This window comes from Saccostrea echinata, unplaced genomic scaffold (assembly GCF_033153115.1).
Source record: "Saccostrea echinata isolate AGI-Se365-2 ecotype Australia unplaced genomic scaffold, CSIRO_AGI_Sech_v1 ptg000086l, whole genome shotgun sequence".
Lineage (NCBI taxonomy): Eukaryota > Metazoa > Mollusca > Bivalvia > Ostreida > Ostreidae > Saccostrea > Saccostrea echinata.
This window is the reverse complement of record NW_026889835.1, coordinates 2,090,199-2,109,510: the sequence shown is the minus strand read 5'-3', so window position 1 is coordinate 2,109,510 and position 19,312 is coordinate 2,090,199. Positions and strand designations below refer to the sequence as shown.

General features: G+C 31.8%; 2 protein-coding genes across 4 annotated transcripts in view; one reads left to right on the top strand and one right to left on the bottom strand.

Annotated features, from left to right (window-relative positions):
• Positions 1-1,401: 1,401 nt before the first annotated feature.
• Positions 1,402-4,397, bottom strand: LOC133177004 (cilia- and flagella-associated protein 299-like). Its single transcript, XM_061312084.1, has 6 exons — positions 4,264-4,397; positions 2,844-2,977; positions 2,645-2,735; positions 2,364-2,506; positions 1,875-2,004; positions 1,402-1,594 (listed from the first exon to the last, which is right to left on the bottom strand). The coding sequence occupies exons 1-6, from the start codon at positions 4,369-4,371 to the stop codon at positions 1,496-1,498; spliced, it is 705 nt and encodes a 234-aa protein (XP_061168068.1). The 5' UTR covers positions 4,372-4,397; the 3' UTR covers positions 1,402-1,495.
• Positions 4,398-4,773: 376 nt separating this feature from the next.
• The window catches only part of LOC133177082 (trichohyalin-like), a 29,796-nt gene continuing 15,257 nt past the window's right edge, over positions 4,774-19,312 (top strand). The window contains exons 1-11 of one of the 3 annotated variants that reach the window (XM_061312176.1): positions 4,774-4,859; positions 6,865-7,031; positions 7,446-7,638; positions 7,865-7,973; positions 9,243-9,340; positions 9,705-9,784; positions 12,495-12,603; positions 15,621-15,718; positions 16,748-16,822; positions 17,038-17,138; positions 17,390-17,517. In XM_061312176.1, coding sequence (XP_061168160.1) covers positions 6,886-7,031; positions 7,446-7,638; positions 7,865-7,973; positions 9,243-9,340; positions 9,705-9,784; positions 12,495-12,603; positions 15,621-15,718; positions 16,748-16,822; positions 17,038-17,138; positions 17,390-17,517 — 1,137 coding nt within the window. In that variant the 5' untranslated portion in view covers positions 4,774-4,859; positions 6,865-6,885. Of the gene's footprint in view, positions 4,860-6,854; positions 7,032-7,445; positions 7,639-7,864; positions 7,974-9,242; positions 9,341-9,555; positions 9,636-9,704; positions 9,785-12,494; positions 12,604-15,620; positions 15,719-16,747; positions 16,823-17,037; positions 17,139-17,389; positions 17,518-19,312 lie in introns of those variants that run through there. The other 2 variants (XM_061312175.1, XM_061312177.1) reach the window with 2 other exon arrangements.

Sequence of the window (19,312 nt, the reverse complement as noted above, 5' to 3'; positions counted from 1 at the left end):
AAGGTTGAAATTGCATGGACAGGTATTTTATCAGAAAATACAGGTCAAATTTGAATTTGGTCGTGGTCCAATGATTTTTGACAGAGTTATCCCACTTGAACTTAGAAAAAACAAGAAATTTTCAGTATCTGCTTTCTAACTTTTGTAGGGATGTACCTAAAAGTTGAAATTGCATATACAGGTATTTTACCAGAAAATACTGGTCAGTTTGAATACAAATTTAAATATTGCATTTGAAATTTTGGCTGCTTGCCAAACGACACATCTCGTTAATACTTACGTCTCAAAAATCTCAAATAAAAAAAAATCTTTTCGAAATGTATATTTAAAAAAAAAAGACATTCGATGGAGTGTTCAGTCTCCGAACGCTCTTATTTTGTGTTCTGCTGGATAGAACAATGGTAAACGTACCAGCAATGTACATGTGTATAAATAGTAAAGAATAGAATATAACCTGATCCAATAATGCTCAGTGTGCCTTGTTATTTCAACTTATTACTAGTAATTACCTTATACTTGTTTGAAAATCTGTATTTCTCTTCTCTGTTTTTATATTAGTTATTTTTTTTTATTCAGATATTTCATTTTTCTAATTGAAATTTCACCATATTCTTTTTTTCTTGAAAATTTGGGAATTTTACTTGAGTAAATATTAATATAACAAAACGTAACATTTCATGAAACATACAAGATTGTGCACATATATATATATAAACATGCAAAACTGGTAAGAGACAGTCCCGTTTCAATGAAATGTATGTAGAATGTACCTTGAACTATATCTAAGATAACGTAGCAATATCGTCATGCTAAAAAACTAGAGCAAGGTGACAGCATCATGATATGTATGAATGTATTCGTACACTAATAGGCTACTAAAAATTAACAGCTGAAATGGAATTTTCAGGTAGGGGATATAAAAAATATGTTATTCCGACAGGGTAATTTGCAAAAATTTAACATTGCGTTAGCAAAATCGCGTTGTTAACGTTACGCCGTAGCGAGGACGTAACTTAGGACAATTCGCCATCATACTAACATACAACACGCCGTCACGCAAACGAATCTTTACCCAATACACCGTTACGCTAAAATACAACACGCTGTCACGCTAACAACGGACTGTCATGCTTACACAACTTTACAAACATGTCAATGCGTTAACAAACAACAAGCTGACGCGACTTTTTACAATATAGCTTATACATATATAAGGCATAAAAAAAAAAGTTTTCTACATTCTCACAACGTCAGGGATCCTAAGTCCACGCATGGTCATGGGACCATGCATGAACTCAGGACCCTGAAATTGTGAGGATGTTTCCTATTGTAGTTAAAAAAAAGAAGAAGTCAGCTCTCTTTAATTGACAGAAATTGTTCAACAAACATAGGGAAAATAGATATCATTACAGTATGTTTATTTTATTAACAAATGTACAGAACAAAAATAGTCTAAACATGATACATTTACACAGACACTATAAAAATCAACAGTTTATGTTTTCCTTCTTGTGATATGATCATATATAACAACTTGGACATATTTGGGAGTCTCTATCACATAACGGTATGAATTGTCTCCTGGGTTGGGGGCCTGAAATATTAACAGAATTAATCATAATTTAAACAAGTGGGACAAGTTGTCATCTACTAAGAAAACATAAGAAGATTAAGGAGGATAATTATATAATCATTGTTTTGGAGATAGTAGTAATAGGGATCACTTGTTTCCCAATCCTATTCAGACTGTATAAATATTGTTTACCCATGCATGTATTATGCAATTATTATCAACCTTAATAAACTTCAAAAAATAAATTTACAGAACCTTTAAGCTCTTGAATAGTGTAAGTGATAAATAAAAAAAAAATTACCTTGGGATCTACAATGAGCTGTTTGCGATCCCTTTTGTTTTTGAAAATCAATCCTGTAGCATTCTGTGCCATCACAAGATAGTTTGGAGAAGGATTTGATGTAGAAGTCTGAGTTTCCCAATTATAAAAGCTGGAAATAAATGCATGTGACACTATATCATTTCTGTGACTTCAATACAATAAGTGAGGGATCTTATGTTTGCATTTCATATAATATAGGTGATATACTTTATTTATTTTGTGGAATGTTGTTTGATAGTAGGTATTGCATACAGTCACTTCAGTCTACACAATGAAAGTATTTGCTGGTACATGTATGTGGATCAAAGCTTATGCTTTCCACATTAAATTGCAGTGGAAAGATATACAACATGACAATCCAGTGCCCCATTAAATCACAGGATATTGTACATGTAGTTTCTGGGAAAATAAGCTATATATATAAATTTGGATACTTATTATCTTACAAATCATTCAAAATCTTGTTACCTTAAATCTGATGGCCTTGGTAAGAGTTTCTTTTTCTCTGCAAAGTATGGCTCAAAGTCCTCTGTCTTCAGTCTGTGTGCATAATCTATGTAGCCAGAAATTTCTTGGCCTCTTGCATTGAAATCCCTAATGAATATTACACTCTACAAAATAATAATAAAAGTAATTTCACTAATTTGGGTAAAGGTATCTGAATACAGACAAGTGCTTCTACACTGTTGTATGCACAGTTGAAAAACACATGATTAAAATTTATTTTCTTGTAATCTGTGGATACCTACTGTCATTTTGCCACTTCTATTAGCCTCCTCCTTTTCTGCCAAGGCCTTAAGAAATGGATCCTTGATATCCTTCCCAGAACTTGCTAAAGTTCTTCAAACCAATAAAACAAATTAAAATATTTTCACAAAACTTCTAATATTAGATTTCAGTATCATTGAGTGTAATGAAGTAATTCATTAAATTTTATAGAATACATACTTTTGTTGACTTCTCTTTGAAAGTCTGCTGGCTTCAGCTGCCTGTTTCCTGGCTTCAAATTCTTCCCTTCTTAGCACTTCTCCTCCACTGCCTTTATATCCTAGCTCAATGACCTGCCTGGCAAGCTCTTGATCCTTAAGTCAAAAGAAAAAATATTTATCCAAAAATATTCTGCTGAATGAACACGTTTATATAATATTATCTAGAAAACTTGATATTATCAATAAATAACAGTTACTAATTATCAGTATGTGGTGATTGTGATTTTAAAGGCAATATTAAGAATATTACATTTTGCATGATATCTTTAGGTCCCAACACTGACGCCACTGTCACTCTAGTACTATTAGTTACATAGTTTTGTAGTGACAGGGTACGGGATGATACCTGGTTAGTAAATTTCATACCTGGTGAGGCGAAGCCAAGCCAGGTATGAAATTTACTAACCAGGTATCATCCCGTACCCTGTCACTACAAAACTATGTAACGAATTAACCCCACCGATGAAATGTCTATGGTCTGTGGTTTGTAAAATTGTTTTTCTCCGCTATATGTTTCATCAATCATACAATGCCTATTATGACGTCACGTTGTGTTACGTAATGTTGTTTTGCGAGTGTTTCATAATGTACTGACAGTTTCGAAGACTTTTAGTAAAGTGAGAAAAAGGTTCCATCTCGTTACTTACATTGATTAACTTTTTACTTATCAACAGACACCCGCAAACCTCGTGAACTCGAGTTGTTTGAAGTGTTACAAAAGAACGATAACTCCGCATCAACCATGTATTGATTTTCAAGCGACTAGGTATAAGTAATACACCCCCTTTACGTGACAGACTTCAACCAATCGGAAGCAAGGATTTCATCGAAAAATCATCAGAGGTGGGATAAAGTAAAATCTCGTTATCTCGAACCTAATGGGACTGAAAAAAAACTTCAAGATATCCGAGGATACGACATATCGAGGGTAAAATATTTAAAGAATAAGTGGATGGGATTTCCAATTAGTTTGACATATCCATGGTATTCGAGATATCATTGTTCGAGATGTTGAAGTTCAACTGTATATCATATTTGGCTTCATTAAACTTTTTTTTAATCTGAGTGGTTTCGCTCTCATTCCATGTTCTCCCTGAATGGATTTGCTCCATTTACCTATTTGCCATGAGTAGATTGATTCAACCCCAGTGCTTTCTCTCAAATAAAAATGTATGCTATGTTAGACAACGGTTGTCAAACAGTTGTTAATAATTGCAGTTTTTAGATCAAAATGAGCATTTTAATTGAATTTGATAATGAGATGTCAATCATTACTTTTTCTGCTTTCTCTTCGTTCGAAATTCCTCTGTTATTAGAAAATCTGTTACACATATATAAATATTTCAAAAACCATTTCTGTGACAAATAAGATAAAATACCTCCAAATAGAACAAATCAATTGGTTTGATGTGGGAATCAAGAAACTCTTCGTATGTTGCAAATTCTGCAACGATATTATCACTTCCACTAGGTACTTCTTCCTCCATGTTGTTTACATACCTAATCACGCAATATCAACTAATACGCAGTCAAATATAGTGCAAAATTTATTTCTTAAAATATTGTTTCCTTTTATGTTTGGAGGAAAAGATAGCTAATCTCTCCTTTTATTTTTTATTTACTGAATCCTACATGAACAATTTGAAAAGATTTTGTTTGTTTATAAAATAATATGTGAAACACCAAATTAGCGGAGTAATATACTGTTTCCAAGGTGAACACTTTTTAAAAATAAAATAGAATAGAGTAAGAAATTATGAGCTTAATTTATTAATGCAAATGCATTTTATGTAGCTGCTGATTTTTTCTTTTCTTAAAGAAAAAAAATTCTGCTCTCGTTTTTACGAGACGCGAGTATCCTAGACAACAACAATGGCTGCCTACATTGGTTAACGAATCGTCGAATGAAAATATTTTTTCTCTGCCCCTTTATGCTGTGAAGTACTGCTGTAGTTGTGATTCTGCATTATTACAGGTATGGTCTTTACAGTCATTTTCGTACATAAGTACTTGAAGCCTGCAAGAATATCCTGATGCAATAATTTTAAGTAAGTCAAGGCAGGTGCCCGTCATTCTGGTCATAGGGGATCGGTTTCATGATGATAAATTTGGTGTACTGAGTGTTCTTTTAATATGTTGACGGTGCGACCGTTAGGACGAGCGCAGTTGTGTATAAATTACTGGATACCTATCTAGTTTTAACTTAGATCCACCCCTTCATTTGGAAGGTCTAGAATGTGACGTCAAATGACGTCAAATATTAGTTGCATTTCCATAATGAAGTCTTAAAATTAATGGGCAAATATTGAACAAAGAGCATTTTATCTACTGTCTACCTGCAATTCCTGTTAATGGAAGGTGAGTTATATTATTGTGAACTTTTCTTTGGTCATCGCAAGAACATGATCCAGAGAGCAGTTCTGCAGTTCTAGTTTACATGTTTGTAGTTTAGGGCTGTATAAATATATCGATATATCAATACGTATCAATATTTAAGAATGTATCGTATCAAAATATAACTTCCAATATGTATCAGACAGGCAGATTTTCTTATAATTCTGTGAAAAAGTTGGGAATTTCCATCACCAAAGTTTTGAATTAAAATTGATCAATAATGATGTAAACATTAAGCAGATAGCACATATCAGACACTTATTACAAAATATATATACAACTTTATTTTAACATGTTGATTTCACAATCATTAAAAGTTTGAATTTGAAGTGTAATTTGTAATGACAGTTAGACAAAAACTTCAAAATGGGTTATAAAACAATTAGTTTTTATAAAATTCATGCAATTACCTACTATACTATAAACATGTTTATAGTATAGTAGGTATATATATTTTTTAACAATTAAAATGGGGAGTGCCTATGATTTGCACATGCTGTTTTATATAAGCAGTGAACCAACACATGGAACATGATACCTAGTAATCATTAGCGGAGCGGAGAAGTGTACCAAACATGCATAGAAAGTTCAGAGAACAGAATGGAAATCCCATCAAATTTCACTCTCTCTCTCTCTCTCTCTCTCAACTTTGCCTGTTATTCCATATGCCTACTGAGAATCCTCTACTTCCTTCACATTGTCTATAGAAGAGCCCTTCTGCAATGCTTTCTTTGCTCACTGTATGCATATACATGTATTACATAAATAATGTGACCACGTGAGCAAGCAGAATAGTGTGAATACAAATTTCTTTGGCTTTGTTGCCCTCAATGTGAAATCAGTCAAAGGTTTCATAGTCAAAGACACCATCAGGCCATTTTAAACAAAGTTTACCCAAACAGCCCTTTGCAATGCTCTTGCTCTCAACTTTGAAACAAAGTTTACCCAAACAGCCCTTTGCAATGCTCTCTGCTCTCACTATGTGTGTGCTCAATTTAAGCTTTTACATAAGCAAGTAGAAAAATTGTATTTAAATTTTTTTGTCATTTTATGGCCCCAAATAAAAAAATTCTGGAGGTTTTAAAGTCAAAGACCAACGTAAACAAAGTTTTAAAAATAGTCAAAATTTAAAGGAATAAATGTCAACTAAATAAAAACTCTACAGAAAATTGGGAAATACTTTAGACAACAATAACCATGGTAACATAATAAATTCAGCCTGATAAGTTCTTGCTTTTTACGTTGATTTGAATCATTAAGTAAATTTTGTAATCTGCATATTTAAGGAATAACTGTTTTCTTGTTTGTTATTAATTTATTTGCAACCATTAATGCTGATATAATATGTCCAAAAACTGAGTTTTACTTGCATGTTAGAGATGCATCAGTGGAGTTGGAGTGGCTCAGTGGATGCATCATTCTATGATGATGTCACAATCAAAAGAATTCGCTTTTGCTGATGCTCAACAAACTGCCTCAAACATCAGTCATTAGCCAATCAAACTGCAGATTATAAAACCTTACCTTAGAATTATTCATATTTGACTATTGATATGCTCGTCAAGTTATTTTCTTAATTTTTATAGTGAAGAAATTAAAGGAGGAAAATGGTTCTAACAGATCTTCCATTTGAAAGAAATGCCCTCATACACAGCAGATACAATGCAATCTGTCGACCAGGAAGTGCTCCACCATTTAAGGCAGATGAAGAAACTCATAGGTCTTCTTCCAAGGACTATGCAGCTTTCCTCAAGTAAATTTAAAAGTGTTGATTGATTTTTTTATTGTTTAATGCCAGGTCAGCAGTATTTTAGCCTTATTAAATGTGTTGAAGGAATTTACATTGTGATAATCAGTGTATTGATAAACTGTTGAAAAAAAAATTCAGGAATAATTTTAGCATAAAAAAGTACTGGCAAAAGAATGTAAATGTAAGCATATAAAGATGATTTTTGGCGTCTCAGAAAGCTATAAATCCCACATGTGTGTGTTTGCAATTTTGTATAATATGCAAAGTAATGCATGTTTATCCATATGTATGAACATCTGTATAATAATGGCAGAGTGAAATTCAAAAATAAAACTTCCATGTCTGAATCCATGTTTATTCCCTAATTTAATTATCTTGTTACTCTGGATCATTGATTTTTAAATATCCATTTTACAGAGATCAAGAGAGAAAAGTTGGACCAGAGGGGTTTTTAGATTCTAACAGATACTCTCACTCTTTCCTTATAAAAAAAGATGCTACTGGACGTCGTAGAGCGGCCAGTGTGTCAGGTCAGCCCTCGGTGGTCACCCTGACCTCTCGTATAGAGCAGGATAAAAAGGGCTATCAAAGACGAATCAAAGTCATAGAGGTAGGCTAAATCAGTCTTGAAGCTGAAATTCAATTAAGGAATAGTATATTTTGTTTGTTTGATATCAAAAGTACATGTTAGTTGAAGAAAATTAATTTCAAAGATATTTTTTAAAAAAAGAAGTACCTTGTAAACAATAATTCCTTCACCTTGTAAACAATAATTCCTTTTGTTATTAAAAAGAGACGACAGTATCAATACATTTTTTGGTGATCTTCAATTGTAGGATCATATGTGGCAACACAAACAAGAGGAGAGGGAATTAAAGAGAACAGAAGGGGATATCATTAAAAACCAGAGGGCAGTCAGACACACTCTCAGGGATTTTGAAAATGGTAGTGTAATTCTGTAAAAGTCTACTAATGGTAGATTTAATTTGAAGATCTTAAATCAAACTTTGAAGAGGTTTTTTTTTCCACACTCCCCTTTTCACATTGCTGATTAAGACCATTATTGCTATTTTGTTCTTCTGTTTTCTTCTCTCTTCATCTCTTTAACAGTCTGAAACTTTTCAAAAAACTTCTCGTTTTTTATTTAGGTATTAATTAAACATGTAGATTTCTTATTCAGTCAGATGTTAATTTATGTCTAGAGAATGTATCATGATCCAAGGTCAGATAAACAAAGTCAAGGTCTAATGGGTTGCAAGTGTAATAATTTTTATCTCTCCCTAAACTGTGTGAAAAAAATGAAGAAGAATTAAAAACTTGTACTTGGCACTAATAACTAAGGTAGCTTATAGTGAGAAAGGGGGTGTTCTGATCCTGTCACAAGGCCTTGTTGACAAGATCAAGATCACATGAAATAGAAGTGTCAAATTATGTCAGATCAATAATTTTATTATGGAAAATAGAAGCTTTTACTTGGCATAATTCAAGGAATGTGTGTATTTGTTCAGATTCAAAGACTCAGATTGTAAATGATAATCGGAAGAAAGTCATTCTTGACACATAGTTATTTATAACTGGAGAACAGTCCCTAGTTTGGAGGCATTTGTATTAATTGATATAAAGGCACTAAAGGAAAAACAAATGTCAATATATCAGTACATGTATATAAAAAAATTCAGATTTCATGTTCTGAAGCATATATTATGTATTATAGATACCGGTATGCACACAATCAGATAGACCCTCTGTTTAAAAATTATGTATGCAAAATCCATGCATTGCCAAATGAAACATTGTAGGAAATTGTAAAATACAATGCAGGCCTATTTAAGAAATGATTTCTCAAGCAGACTTACTTGCATTTAATATAAATTAGGGTTTATAGTCTATTTAAGGATCTGTACACTCTCTGAAACAGGGTAAATGTGAAACTTTTATTATACATCTGATGGAAATAATGTTTATTTAAGTTCTTTGAATCTGCAAATTTTCATCTTGCTTTGAATTAGTTTTAGCTAGATTATGAAATAAATTATCATTTTCCCAAAACATGTATTGACAATGTGAAAGCGTCAAATTAAATCATTAATACATGTATGCATGCAAATTCAGGGCTTTCAAAAACATTAGAATCAGGTAGTACTTTACAAAAATAACAAGATAAAAAACAAAACAAAAAAAAAAAAACAAGTTTTTTTTGTTCTTTACTTTCAGCTATAAATAAGAAGAGAATGGCAGAAGAGAAGAAGCTTAGTCAGGGTCTGGAGAAATATACAGTGCTTAGAAGAGACCATGTTCATAAAAAGGAAGAGGTGTGTTTGAAAACACTAAAGTCCATGAATGTTATATTTGTATTGGGATTTTTTATTTCAAGTGATGCACATGCTCTATGTTTTCTTTTTTTCTTGAAATCCAGATGGCAGATTTTTGTTTACAGCTGAAGATTAATCTAATAGCCTAGTTGCAGGGTGGAGATTCTTTTCTTGGGTGAAAGTCTTTGTATGGTTATCTTGTATCTTCTTTTCAGAGAACCAAAGAGCGCACTAGGAAAACTATTCTTGAAAATCAAGAGTATAACCAAGAGAGTAGAAAGGCATTTTTGCACTTGTAAGTGTTGACAGTAAATAGTGCATGTTTGAATTAATAGCATCTGTCATTATACGCTTGAAATTTCAGTTAACAAAGAATCGCACACAGAATAATGTTCATGCTAACCAGGCTTTCAAAGATCGGGATAGAAAAAATCAGCTTGCAAAGTAAGTTTGTTCGATTATCAAATGGGTGATGGTAAAATACATCATTTAATAGTGAAGAAGTCTTTCTTCATGCTAAGGAAAATTTTCTGCAAAGGTGCCATGTTAGTTTTTGTAAATTAGGTATTGTTGACCCAATACTAGGTTACGCTGACCTCATTTATGTTAGATTCATGTCCTTCACACTGATATGTAGAATCTTCAAATGGCCTACTTAGGGTATGTTGTATGTCATGACTATTTTTAATAGTACTTGCTATGCACAGTTAAATCATATCAAACACATAATTATTATACACACTGTCAGGTTAAGAGTCATCAATCAGTGTGAGTTTATTCATCTTAGCCGAGGATTAGTGGACATAAGAATATTATTTGTAAGTCACAATGAATTTTTCCAGCAGGTGCACCTTTCCCTTCTGGTATCTTCATTGTAAATTAAAGTTCTGCAGTCCAACAGAATATGTACATGTACATGTGTAGTTTTAATAAGGCCACCTAGGTCACTCAGGTTACTTTTTGCTGTTTTCTTGGATGACATGTGATAAATTTTAAACCCAAATACTGTTCAGGAGCCTTGAAAACAATGTAATTTAGGTGAAAATACTGTACACTACTCATCAAAAAAACTGTACAAAAACTACAAAATTTCAACAACAACAACAAAAATGTCAGTATTAGTGGATCATATTTATTACTGAATTTCAAGTCAATAAATAAACTATATTATGAAGCATTATTTTTTGCAAGCAACTTTTGCAGCCTTTAGAATTTCATACTCATAACAATCCTCAGTATTAAATGCTAAATTTTGTAGAAAGACTACCACTAGTACACATAGGTGCTCAGTTTCAGGATGGTGTACTTTGTTTATTCTTTGTTTTTCTTTGTCTGAATACAATGATTAAAATAAAAATTGAAATCGCTAAGATTAGCAGTTTTTAAACTATTGTATTTCTATGTACATGAAAAAAAAAATGCATATTAAAAAGTGTGGAATGCCTCAACTGCATCATGTGGATAACATTCATTTTGTGAAGACATTTCATCATTTTATGCTGATACTTTGATATTTTGACATTGCATGTATATGCTGAAACTTTGACATTATATGCTGATACTTTAACATTGTATGCTGATACTTTGACATCAGCATATAATGTCACAATATCAGCATATAATGTCACAATATCAGCATATAATGTCACAATATCAGCATATAATGTCAAAGTATCAAAGTATCAGAATATAATATCAAAGTAACAGCATATACATGCTATGTCAAAGTATCAGCATATAAAAAAAGTTATATTTTTCAGAACTGCTGAGTGTAATTTTAACAATTTTTGTTCTTTGTTTATTTTAATATTCTGTATTCAAAACCAGACAGTGGTAAATAAAAAATGTGTAGTAATCTACAGTAAAACAAGCCTATAACAAGGTCCCAGGGACAGATGATTTTGGTTTATAATAAATGTATTTCATTACATGTGTATCCATTTAGTTTACAATATATTAAAGCCATGGGGAATGAAAATCACTTCACTGTAATCCATTATAAGTAGGGATGGCAACGAATATTCGAACATTCAAATATTCATTCGATGAGTTGATATTCGAATATGAATTTAAGATTCGAATATTCGGTGTTTTTCAGATTTCATAAAAAGAGGTACTGTGATTAATAAATTTTGATTAGAACAGTGCTGGAATTATCCCTGTTTAATTTACTAGCGATCAATTTCGATCATCTGATTCTTTCAATACTTTCTTATCTTATAAATCTACTAAATTACATGTATTTTGTTTTGAGTAAGGTGTTAAAGAATTGTACAGTAATGCTTTATGTATAATACAAAACGTACTTTCATAGTTTTTATTAGTTAGATACGATCGGATCTAGAATCGAGAACAACAAGTGAAATCTAAGAATGTCTAAAAGTCGTGATGAGTATACTTATCAAAATAAAATTAATTGATCATTGAATGAATGTCTGATAGAAATAATATGTAAGTAATTTTGTAAACGGCTTAATTTCAGAATAAATGAGTAAATTACTTGATTATCTCTGGTTGTACAAAATCCTGAATTTTATATTCATTATCGGGAAATTAGTTTCATGTAATTACCTAGGAAAATTGTCTATGGAAATATTTGTTTACATTGTATCAAAGCTTATAACAATATCTCTTATCAGGCAGATAATTGTAATTTATTACACGTATTGAAATCTGAACAGTATACCGTTACGACTATCTTGCCTTTGACTGGTTCCTCAGTTGGAGCTACTATAAATACACGTTTCATTTGTTAAAATTATACTTTTCTACATTTAAATCAATTATTTATTTCAAACATTGACAAATATCAAATGGAATTTCTTATTGTACACCTACAAAAGTCTTCATACAATTTTACTTCCAATATAAGTATACCTATGCTGAACCTTTCATGAGAGTAGGATGATGCATATTTAAAATAAAACAGATTTTATTTATTTTATTGAATATTTGAATATATTCAAATACATGTACTTTCATTGAATATTCGAATATGAATTATTGACAAAATTGACATCCCTAATTATAAGGATGTTTTTCTGTATACATGTATTGTAATATGAAGAAATTTGTTATTTTTCTTTACCAAGTCCAATATTTTACATTTATGAAATAAATTACATACTAGTATATTGCGTTTCTTGTTTGATAGGTCAGACTTATCCAGACAGTACAAAGCTAAGATGAGTGAATTGGAGCTTAAGAGAATGGATGTCATGAGAATGAGTTCTGATTATGAGACAAAAATGAAAAAGAAGGAGGTATGTAATGCTTTAATGAGGTTTTAATCCTGGTTATTAAAATTCTAAATTTGATCCCAGACACAAGTTTGGTTACTTGTCTATATGGACATTTTGACTATCTTAGGGACATTTGAAAAGTTCTCAGAATGATGTGATGAAATATTAACCATTTAACAGAAGTTAATTGTCTTGATTTTATTAGAAAGAGCAGGAAAATATGCACATCTTGTGACATCATTCTGAATTCACCTTGACCTTTAACTTTTCTCATTTTGTGTTTAACTTAATTTTAAAGAAACCATTCATAATATTTTTATCAAACTTCATATGCTAATACATACTGATGTAAGCTTTTCAACTGCATCAACATTTTTTGACCTTGACCTTTCCTTTGACCTTACCTGCATTTATTTTAAATTAGTGTTTAGCTCTGTTTTGTACCATAGGACTGGCGGTAAATTTAGATTTTGCTTTCATGTTGCTGTGGTGTATTTGCCAGAAGAATCACAGTTTTTTTTAAGTCACGCCCACCTTTTGGCATCAAGCCATACTGTGTCAAGACCTTGACTAATGAATGAATGATGTCAATTTCAAGACCAAGGCAATGGCTGATGAATGAATTAAGTCAACATTTTAAATTTCAAAAATACTAACACTATTTAGCTTGTCGGTGTCCGCTTCATAAATGGTTCTGTATGTTTTCTCCGCGTTTCCTTAATCAGTAAATGATACGTCCTATCTCGAATTCTCGTCATTTTCTTTCCCATCTCCAAATACATATAGCAATTTCACATCAGAAGTCCCCGCATTTTTTTTACTTCCAGTACCATTTCAAACTTTCATTAAAATGTCACAAATCATTTCATTTTTTGCTGTACGCCAATTGCCATAAAGAAAAAGTTCAATGCCGATGTTTCCCATATCCATCCCCCCTTTAAAAAAAAAAAAAAAAAACGATCTAGAAAGATAACTTTTCTTTCAGAGTTGACGGCTTGAACATAAAAGCCTACAATCGCTACCCCTATACCTGTACCTGACAAAAATCATGTTTCCTGCATCTTCAACATTTCAAAGGTACAATATCTTCACATGTACCAATTCCGATTTTTTTTATCAACAACTTGTAGTAGCAGTGCCGCAGTAAAGTATGATCCTTGCAGATGGAGACAGCTATTTATGCAGACTCCGGACCGTGTCTTGACACCTCGTAGTAGGCGGTGCTAATTATCAACTTGCTTTTCTCTCATTGGTCCTCTGGTACAAGTAACTTACACAATAGATATTAATTGGTTAGCTGTAAATACACTCACAATTTTTATTCACTCGGGGCTCCGCCCCTCGTGAATGAAAAACTGTGAGTGTATTTACTGCTAACCAATTAATATCTATAGTGTAACTATAACTTAAATAAACCATTCATAATATTTTTTATCAAACTTAATATGCTGATACGTATTTGTGAGAATTATTCAACTGCATTAAAAATGTTTGGCCGTGAACTTTCCTGAGACCTTGACCTCACTTTTCTTGAATTTGCATTTTGCTTAGTTTTAAAGAAATCATTTAAGATATATTTATGCAAGCTTATGCACTTATACATAATTTGGTGAGAATTTATCATCTATATCCAACTTTTTAGATTTCAATTTTAAAGAAACTATTCAAGATATTCTCATCAAATTTCATACACTAAATACAAATTTTCATGCTGCATTACAAATATACCCTTGATGGGGCATTCATGTCCTATGGACATATTTCTAGTTTTCACTCCTTTTGCGGCGAGTTTTGCCCTCTTACAAATCAGCTTATTTAAAACTATAAGAGTTGCACAGGTTTATCCGTATATTGGTATACATGTGTCATGATATGCATGATACCTATTGTGATATGGAGACTAAAATACCAATATTTTGAATATGTAATGATAAATTCCAGAAATAATTGACTATTTTGTTCAAACTTTTGAATTACAATTCCTGGAATTGTAAAAAATGTTGTAAAACAGTATAACAAGAGCATCTAGCATCCAAACATGCTTTATCAATATAAAAATAAAAATGAAAAAAAGTGAAGTTCAGTTTTCACAATATATTTCTTAGAAAAAATAGGGAAATTCATTTGAAATCATAGTAAAATTTAAGTGTAAAAATATCATATTATCATGATAATTTTTTGAAAAAAAATGTGATATATATATATTGCGATAAAAATTTGTGGTGATACCCATCCCTATTTTAAATTGCCCAGCAAATTCAAGAAAGACAGCATTATCTCTTAAACACAATTGTATCTGGGCAAATTTAAAACAGGGCAAAATTGTTTGTAAGTGTGGAAAGGTAAAAATAAGAAGGAGCTTAATTAGCCCTGTATATGGTTACTCCGAAAATGATGTCAGAATCCTGTGTTTTTAGTATAGTGACCATAAATTAACATAACAAAAGACAAAATTTAAGCATAGTAAAATTTGAAAGTCATTAATACATTTCTTGGATGCATGCTGACTGACACTATTGCCAACTGGGAAAAGGATTATGGTATATAGACTACAGTCTATCATAAACAGATATAATCAAGCAGGAGCTTCTAGAGTTTTGAGGAAGTCTGAAACTGTGTCATACATGGCATTCTGTGTCTTATGCTAAATATTGGGTAAAAAAGTCATTGCTGTGAGAGAATGACAAAGTTTACAATGATAGGAGAACAGTGGTCAATACTGCAGATTTTACTGGCATTAATTCTTCAGGTGTAATGATCAGTATGGGGCAATGATTAAAGCACAGGAAAGGTTTAGCTGAAGCAATCTCATATTTTCTCATTAAAACCAAAATTTGCTCTCATGTCATATTCGGAATTATGACATTACACAAAATTTTAAGTGATGTACATCACAATATGTCATTGTGCTTATATTTCTGCCCTTTCCAATGATATCAAGATTATTAACTTCCGATAAACAGTTAGTATTTCATCAAACTATTCTCGGAACTTTCCATTTTCCCCTCTAACATCTGTAGTTTCTTGTTTTCTTATAGGAGGAACAGTTTCGATTAAAGCAAGAGTTAGCTGACCTTGCAATCAAATTGAACATGGAGGCTCAAAAAGGGAGAAAACAGAAGTTTGATATGGAAAAGTAAGATATTTTTAATAAACAGTTTAGTGCAATAGTTTTATACATTTACTGATTGACATGCAAAAGAAAGGCAACATGCAGTTAACTACAAATATCTGAATTTTTAAATTTTTTATCTTATGATATTCACAATTTGACACATATTTAAGGATAGGAGAAAACTTGACTTAAAAACACTGGAGAATTAATGATTGATATGTTAAAAGTTATCTTTTAACTGTAGGAAGTAAGAGGTAATTGTTCACTGCCCCCCCCCCCTTTTCAATTATAGCGTACAAGTCCGCCAAGCACAATTATAGCTCAGATTCTATGATGCATCAAGTTCATTAATCTCTTGATTTGAGCTAAAGAAATATTCTTTAGTCTTTTTGAAGTGCCTGTTTCTCAAATGCTGAGGTTGAATTTCCTCAAACTTGGCACCGTGGAGTAACTGTTGGACTTCCAGTCTATGAACTGTCTTTCAAGCTAGTGAGAGTATGAGAATGATGAGGCATGATATAGTGCATCTTTGCATCTGCAACACTCATGTTTATTGTGAGAATTTCATGCTAGAAGCAGTTGAAATGCATGCTTACAGCCATTTTCAGAATTGGCATCACTTATGGGAAAGAAATGAGATTTTTTTGAAGGGGGGGGGATAATGCTACAATATTTATGATGAACAGAAAAGCTTTTGTTAACCCAGATTTTTTGTTAAACAAGCAATTTATGATTTCCACTTAGTTGGGTTCATCATGCAAACTTTGGTCCAGTTACGGAATGAAAATCATTCAACCCTTAAATGAGAACTAATCAAAGTCGAAGATGTTCTCACTGTTGAAATACAAAATCGTAAACAATATCTGATTTGTTTTTTCCAAATAAGATGTTGCTTTTCTTTTGTCAGTGCATGTTAAAAAATTGTAAGATATGAGCTTAGATAATAACTGTCTTCCATTACTTGAATTTGAAACATGACAGTTTAACTGATAATTTTTCAAAATATTCCCTTTTAATACAAAGGAACTATGATTAATAACTTCCTTACAGAGAAAAGAAGAAGGAGCAAACTAATAAAATTCAAGAGGATTTAACAGCTGAGAAAACTGTGGAAAATAAACTAATGTAAGTGTCTTGTCTCAACAAAAGGTCATGTAAATAGTAGTGTAATGAACGTATATATACTATAAATATGCACAGATGTAATTCAAACTATGATATTAAATTGAAAATTGCACAATTTCCCAAGGATGATGTTAAAAATCAGTTATGTACCAGTTATTAGCATATTAGATGATGTCTGCATCACGTTCCTTTTATATTTCTCTTGTGATCTATAGGAGAAGTGATGGCGATACAAAAGCAGCAGAATCAACCAAAAGAAAACTCAGTGCTGATCTAACGGTGACTAAATCTCATCTGGACATCAAAAAACGAGATGGTAAGAGTTATCTTCCTTAGAACATACCATTTTTCATGCATGGTATTTATATTTGTAGCATATAATGTTCATGATTTTAACTACAGGACTTTTGTCATTTCTGCTTGCTCACTGTATCTTTAGTATGTGAATTATGTTATATGGACATTTCTTTTGATCTCTTCTTCTGAAGAATCTTTGAAATAATTTTCTGTCTGAGAATTGAGCAATCTGATTCATGTATCTTGCATTTGTTTACACTCACTTTACAGAACAAAGACATCTGACAGATACTCAGTTTAGACTTGTAGACAACTCTAACATACAGAAACAGTTAAATGAAGCTGCTGAATATGCAGAGATGGACCTTAAGGCAAAACAAATAGATAAAAATGTAGAGGTAAGTTATTTTTATTTATTGTCCCCCGAGTTTGCAGAAATGGGGGCCATTAAATCTCATTTGTCTGTCCATCTGTCATTCTGTCTGTCACAAAAACTTTAACCTTAGTCATTACTTTTTAATGAGAAAGGATTGCACTTTCATATTTCACATGTATATTACCTCTGACAAAACCTTTCTAATTGAACAATGATTTTTGACCCCTTGACCTTGAAGTTTGACCTACTTTTCAGAAGTGTTACCATTGGTGATAACTTTTGAATGAGAGAAGATAGGGCATTTATGTTTGACATGTGCATTACCTGTTAAAAGATCTTTATGAATATACTATGATTTTTGACCCCATAACCTTGAAGTTTGACTTACTTTTCAAAAAAATTAACATTGTTGATAACTAATGAATGAGAAAAGGTAGGGTTTTTATATTTGACATGTGCATTACCTGTTACAAGACCTTTATAAATACACTTTGATTTTTGACCCTATGACTTTGAAGTTTGACTTCCTTTTCAAAAATTTTAACATTGATGATAACTTATGAATGAGAGAAGATAGGGCTTTCATTTTTACATTTTCATTTCCTGTGATAAAATCCTTCAGAAAAAACTATCATTTTACTTCATGTCCTTGACCTAGAAGTTTTACCTGCTTATCAAAATTTTTACCTTTATCCTTAACTTTTGATTCAGAAGAGACACCTTTCTTTCAGATTTTTTTCACATGTGCATTACTTGTGACGAGACCTTTCAGATGGTATTTTGATATTTGACTTCATGACCTTCAGCTTGAAGATTAATGTAGTTTTAAGAAACTTTATTTCTTTGCTGTAACTTTTCTTAATTAAATAGTTCTAATTTTTTCTGCATGATGGACAGACAAGACAGGACACACAGACAAGACAGTTACAATATGTCATAAATACTTGCATACCAACAACTAAAACACTGAAAGTGAGGGACCATAATTCTTCAAATTTGCTTGTTAAGTTAGCATCGACATCATCATTGCATTTAGTCTGTTATTTTCCAGCACACAAACAAAATAAAGAAAAAGCTCTGTATTCACACTTGTTCAAATGTGTTTCTTATGGTCTGAAATTTACATTTCAATATCTAAATGAATTTCAAGAAGTGCTTATTGCACAAAAAATTGAGCAGTGTGTTTCATAGACACTGATGTTTATCAACGTAAGATCTTAACTTGTACGAGTTGTCTCCCTCTTGTCGCATATTCCAATAAATGTTAAAAAAGAATTGTTTTAGATGTTAATTCTCCTTTGGTTTTATACAGGTCATATGGAAATGCTGGTAATGATACTCCCCATTTTACTATGCATGACTGATTATGATTTTGCATGAGGTGTACTGAACTATTATTGTATATTCTTGATATTTTCCTCCAGTTACTTTTCTAATTCTTGTTGGCATGATAGTGAAAGGGCCAGTATGGATTCAATATATTTCTCTAAAAAAGTGTTAATCTATGCATGACTGTTTTACATGGGGAGAAATGTTGTATCTTGTATTGGATGTTGGCTGGAATTATAAATAAAGTGGAGAAATTACCATCATGGCAAACTACAGCCAAAATGTACGATCCTCTCCCATTCTGTCCGTGGTTGAATGAGAGGAGAATATTTCATATCTAATTAAAATATTGACCAATGCGAGTAAAGCATACTCAGAAATAACCTTTGATGTGACCTATCATTATCCAATCGCAATTTATGTAACATTAGTTGTTTATCATTAAATTCAATTGCAGTGCAAACATTTCATTGATTTATAACATGACA

Coding starts and splice junctions, on each gene's coding strand:
- LOC133177004 (XM_061312084.1), bottom strand. CDS start 4,371: ATGGAGGAAGAAGTACCTAGTGGAAGTGATAATATCGTTGCAGAATTT. Junction 2,507..2,644: donor ATAGAAGTGGCAAAATGACA/GTAGGTATCCAC, acceptor ATTATTTTGTAG/AGTGTAATATTCATTAGGGA. Junction 1,595..1,874: donor AGCTCATTGTAGATCCCAAG/GTAATTTTTTTT, acceptor TTAATATTTCAG/GCCCCCAACCCAGGAGACAA.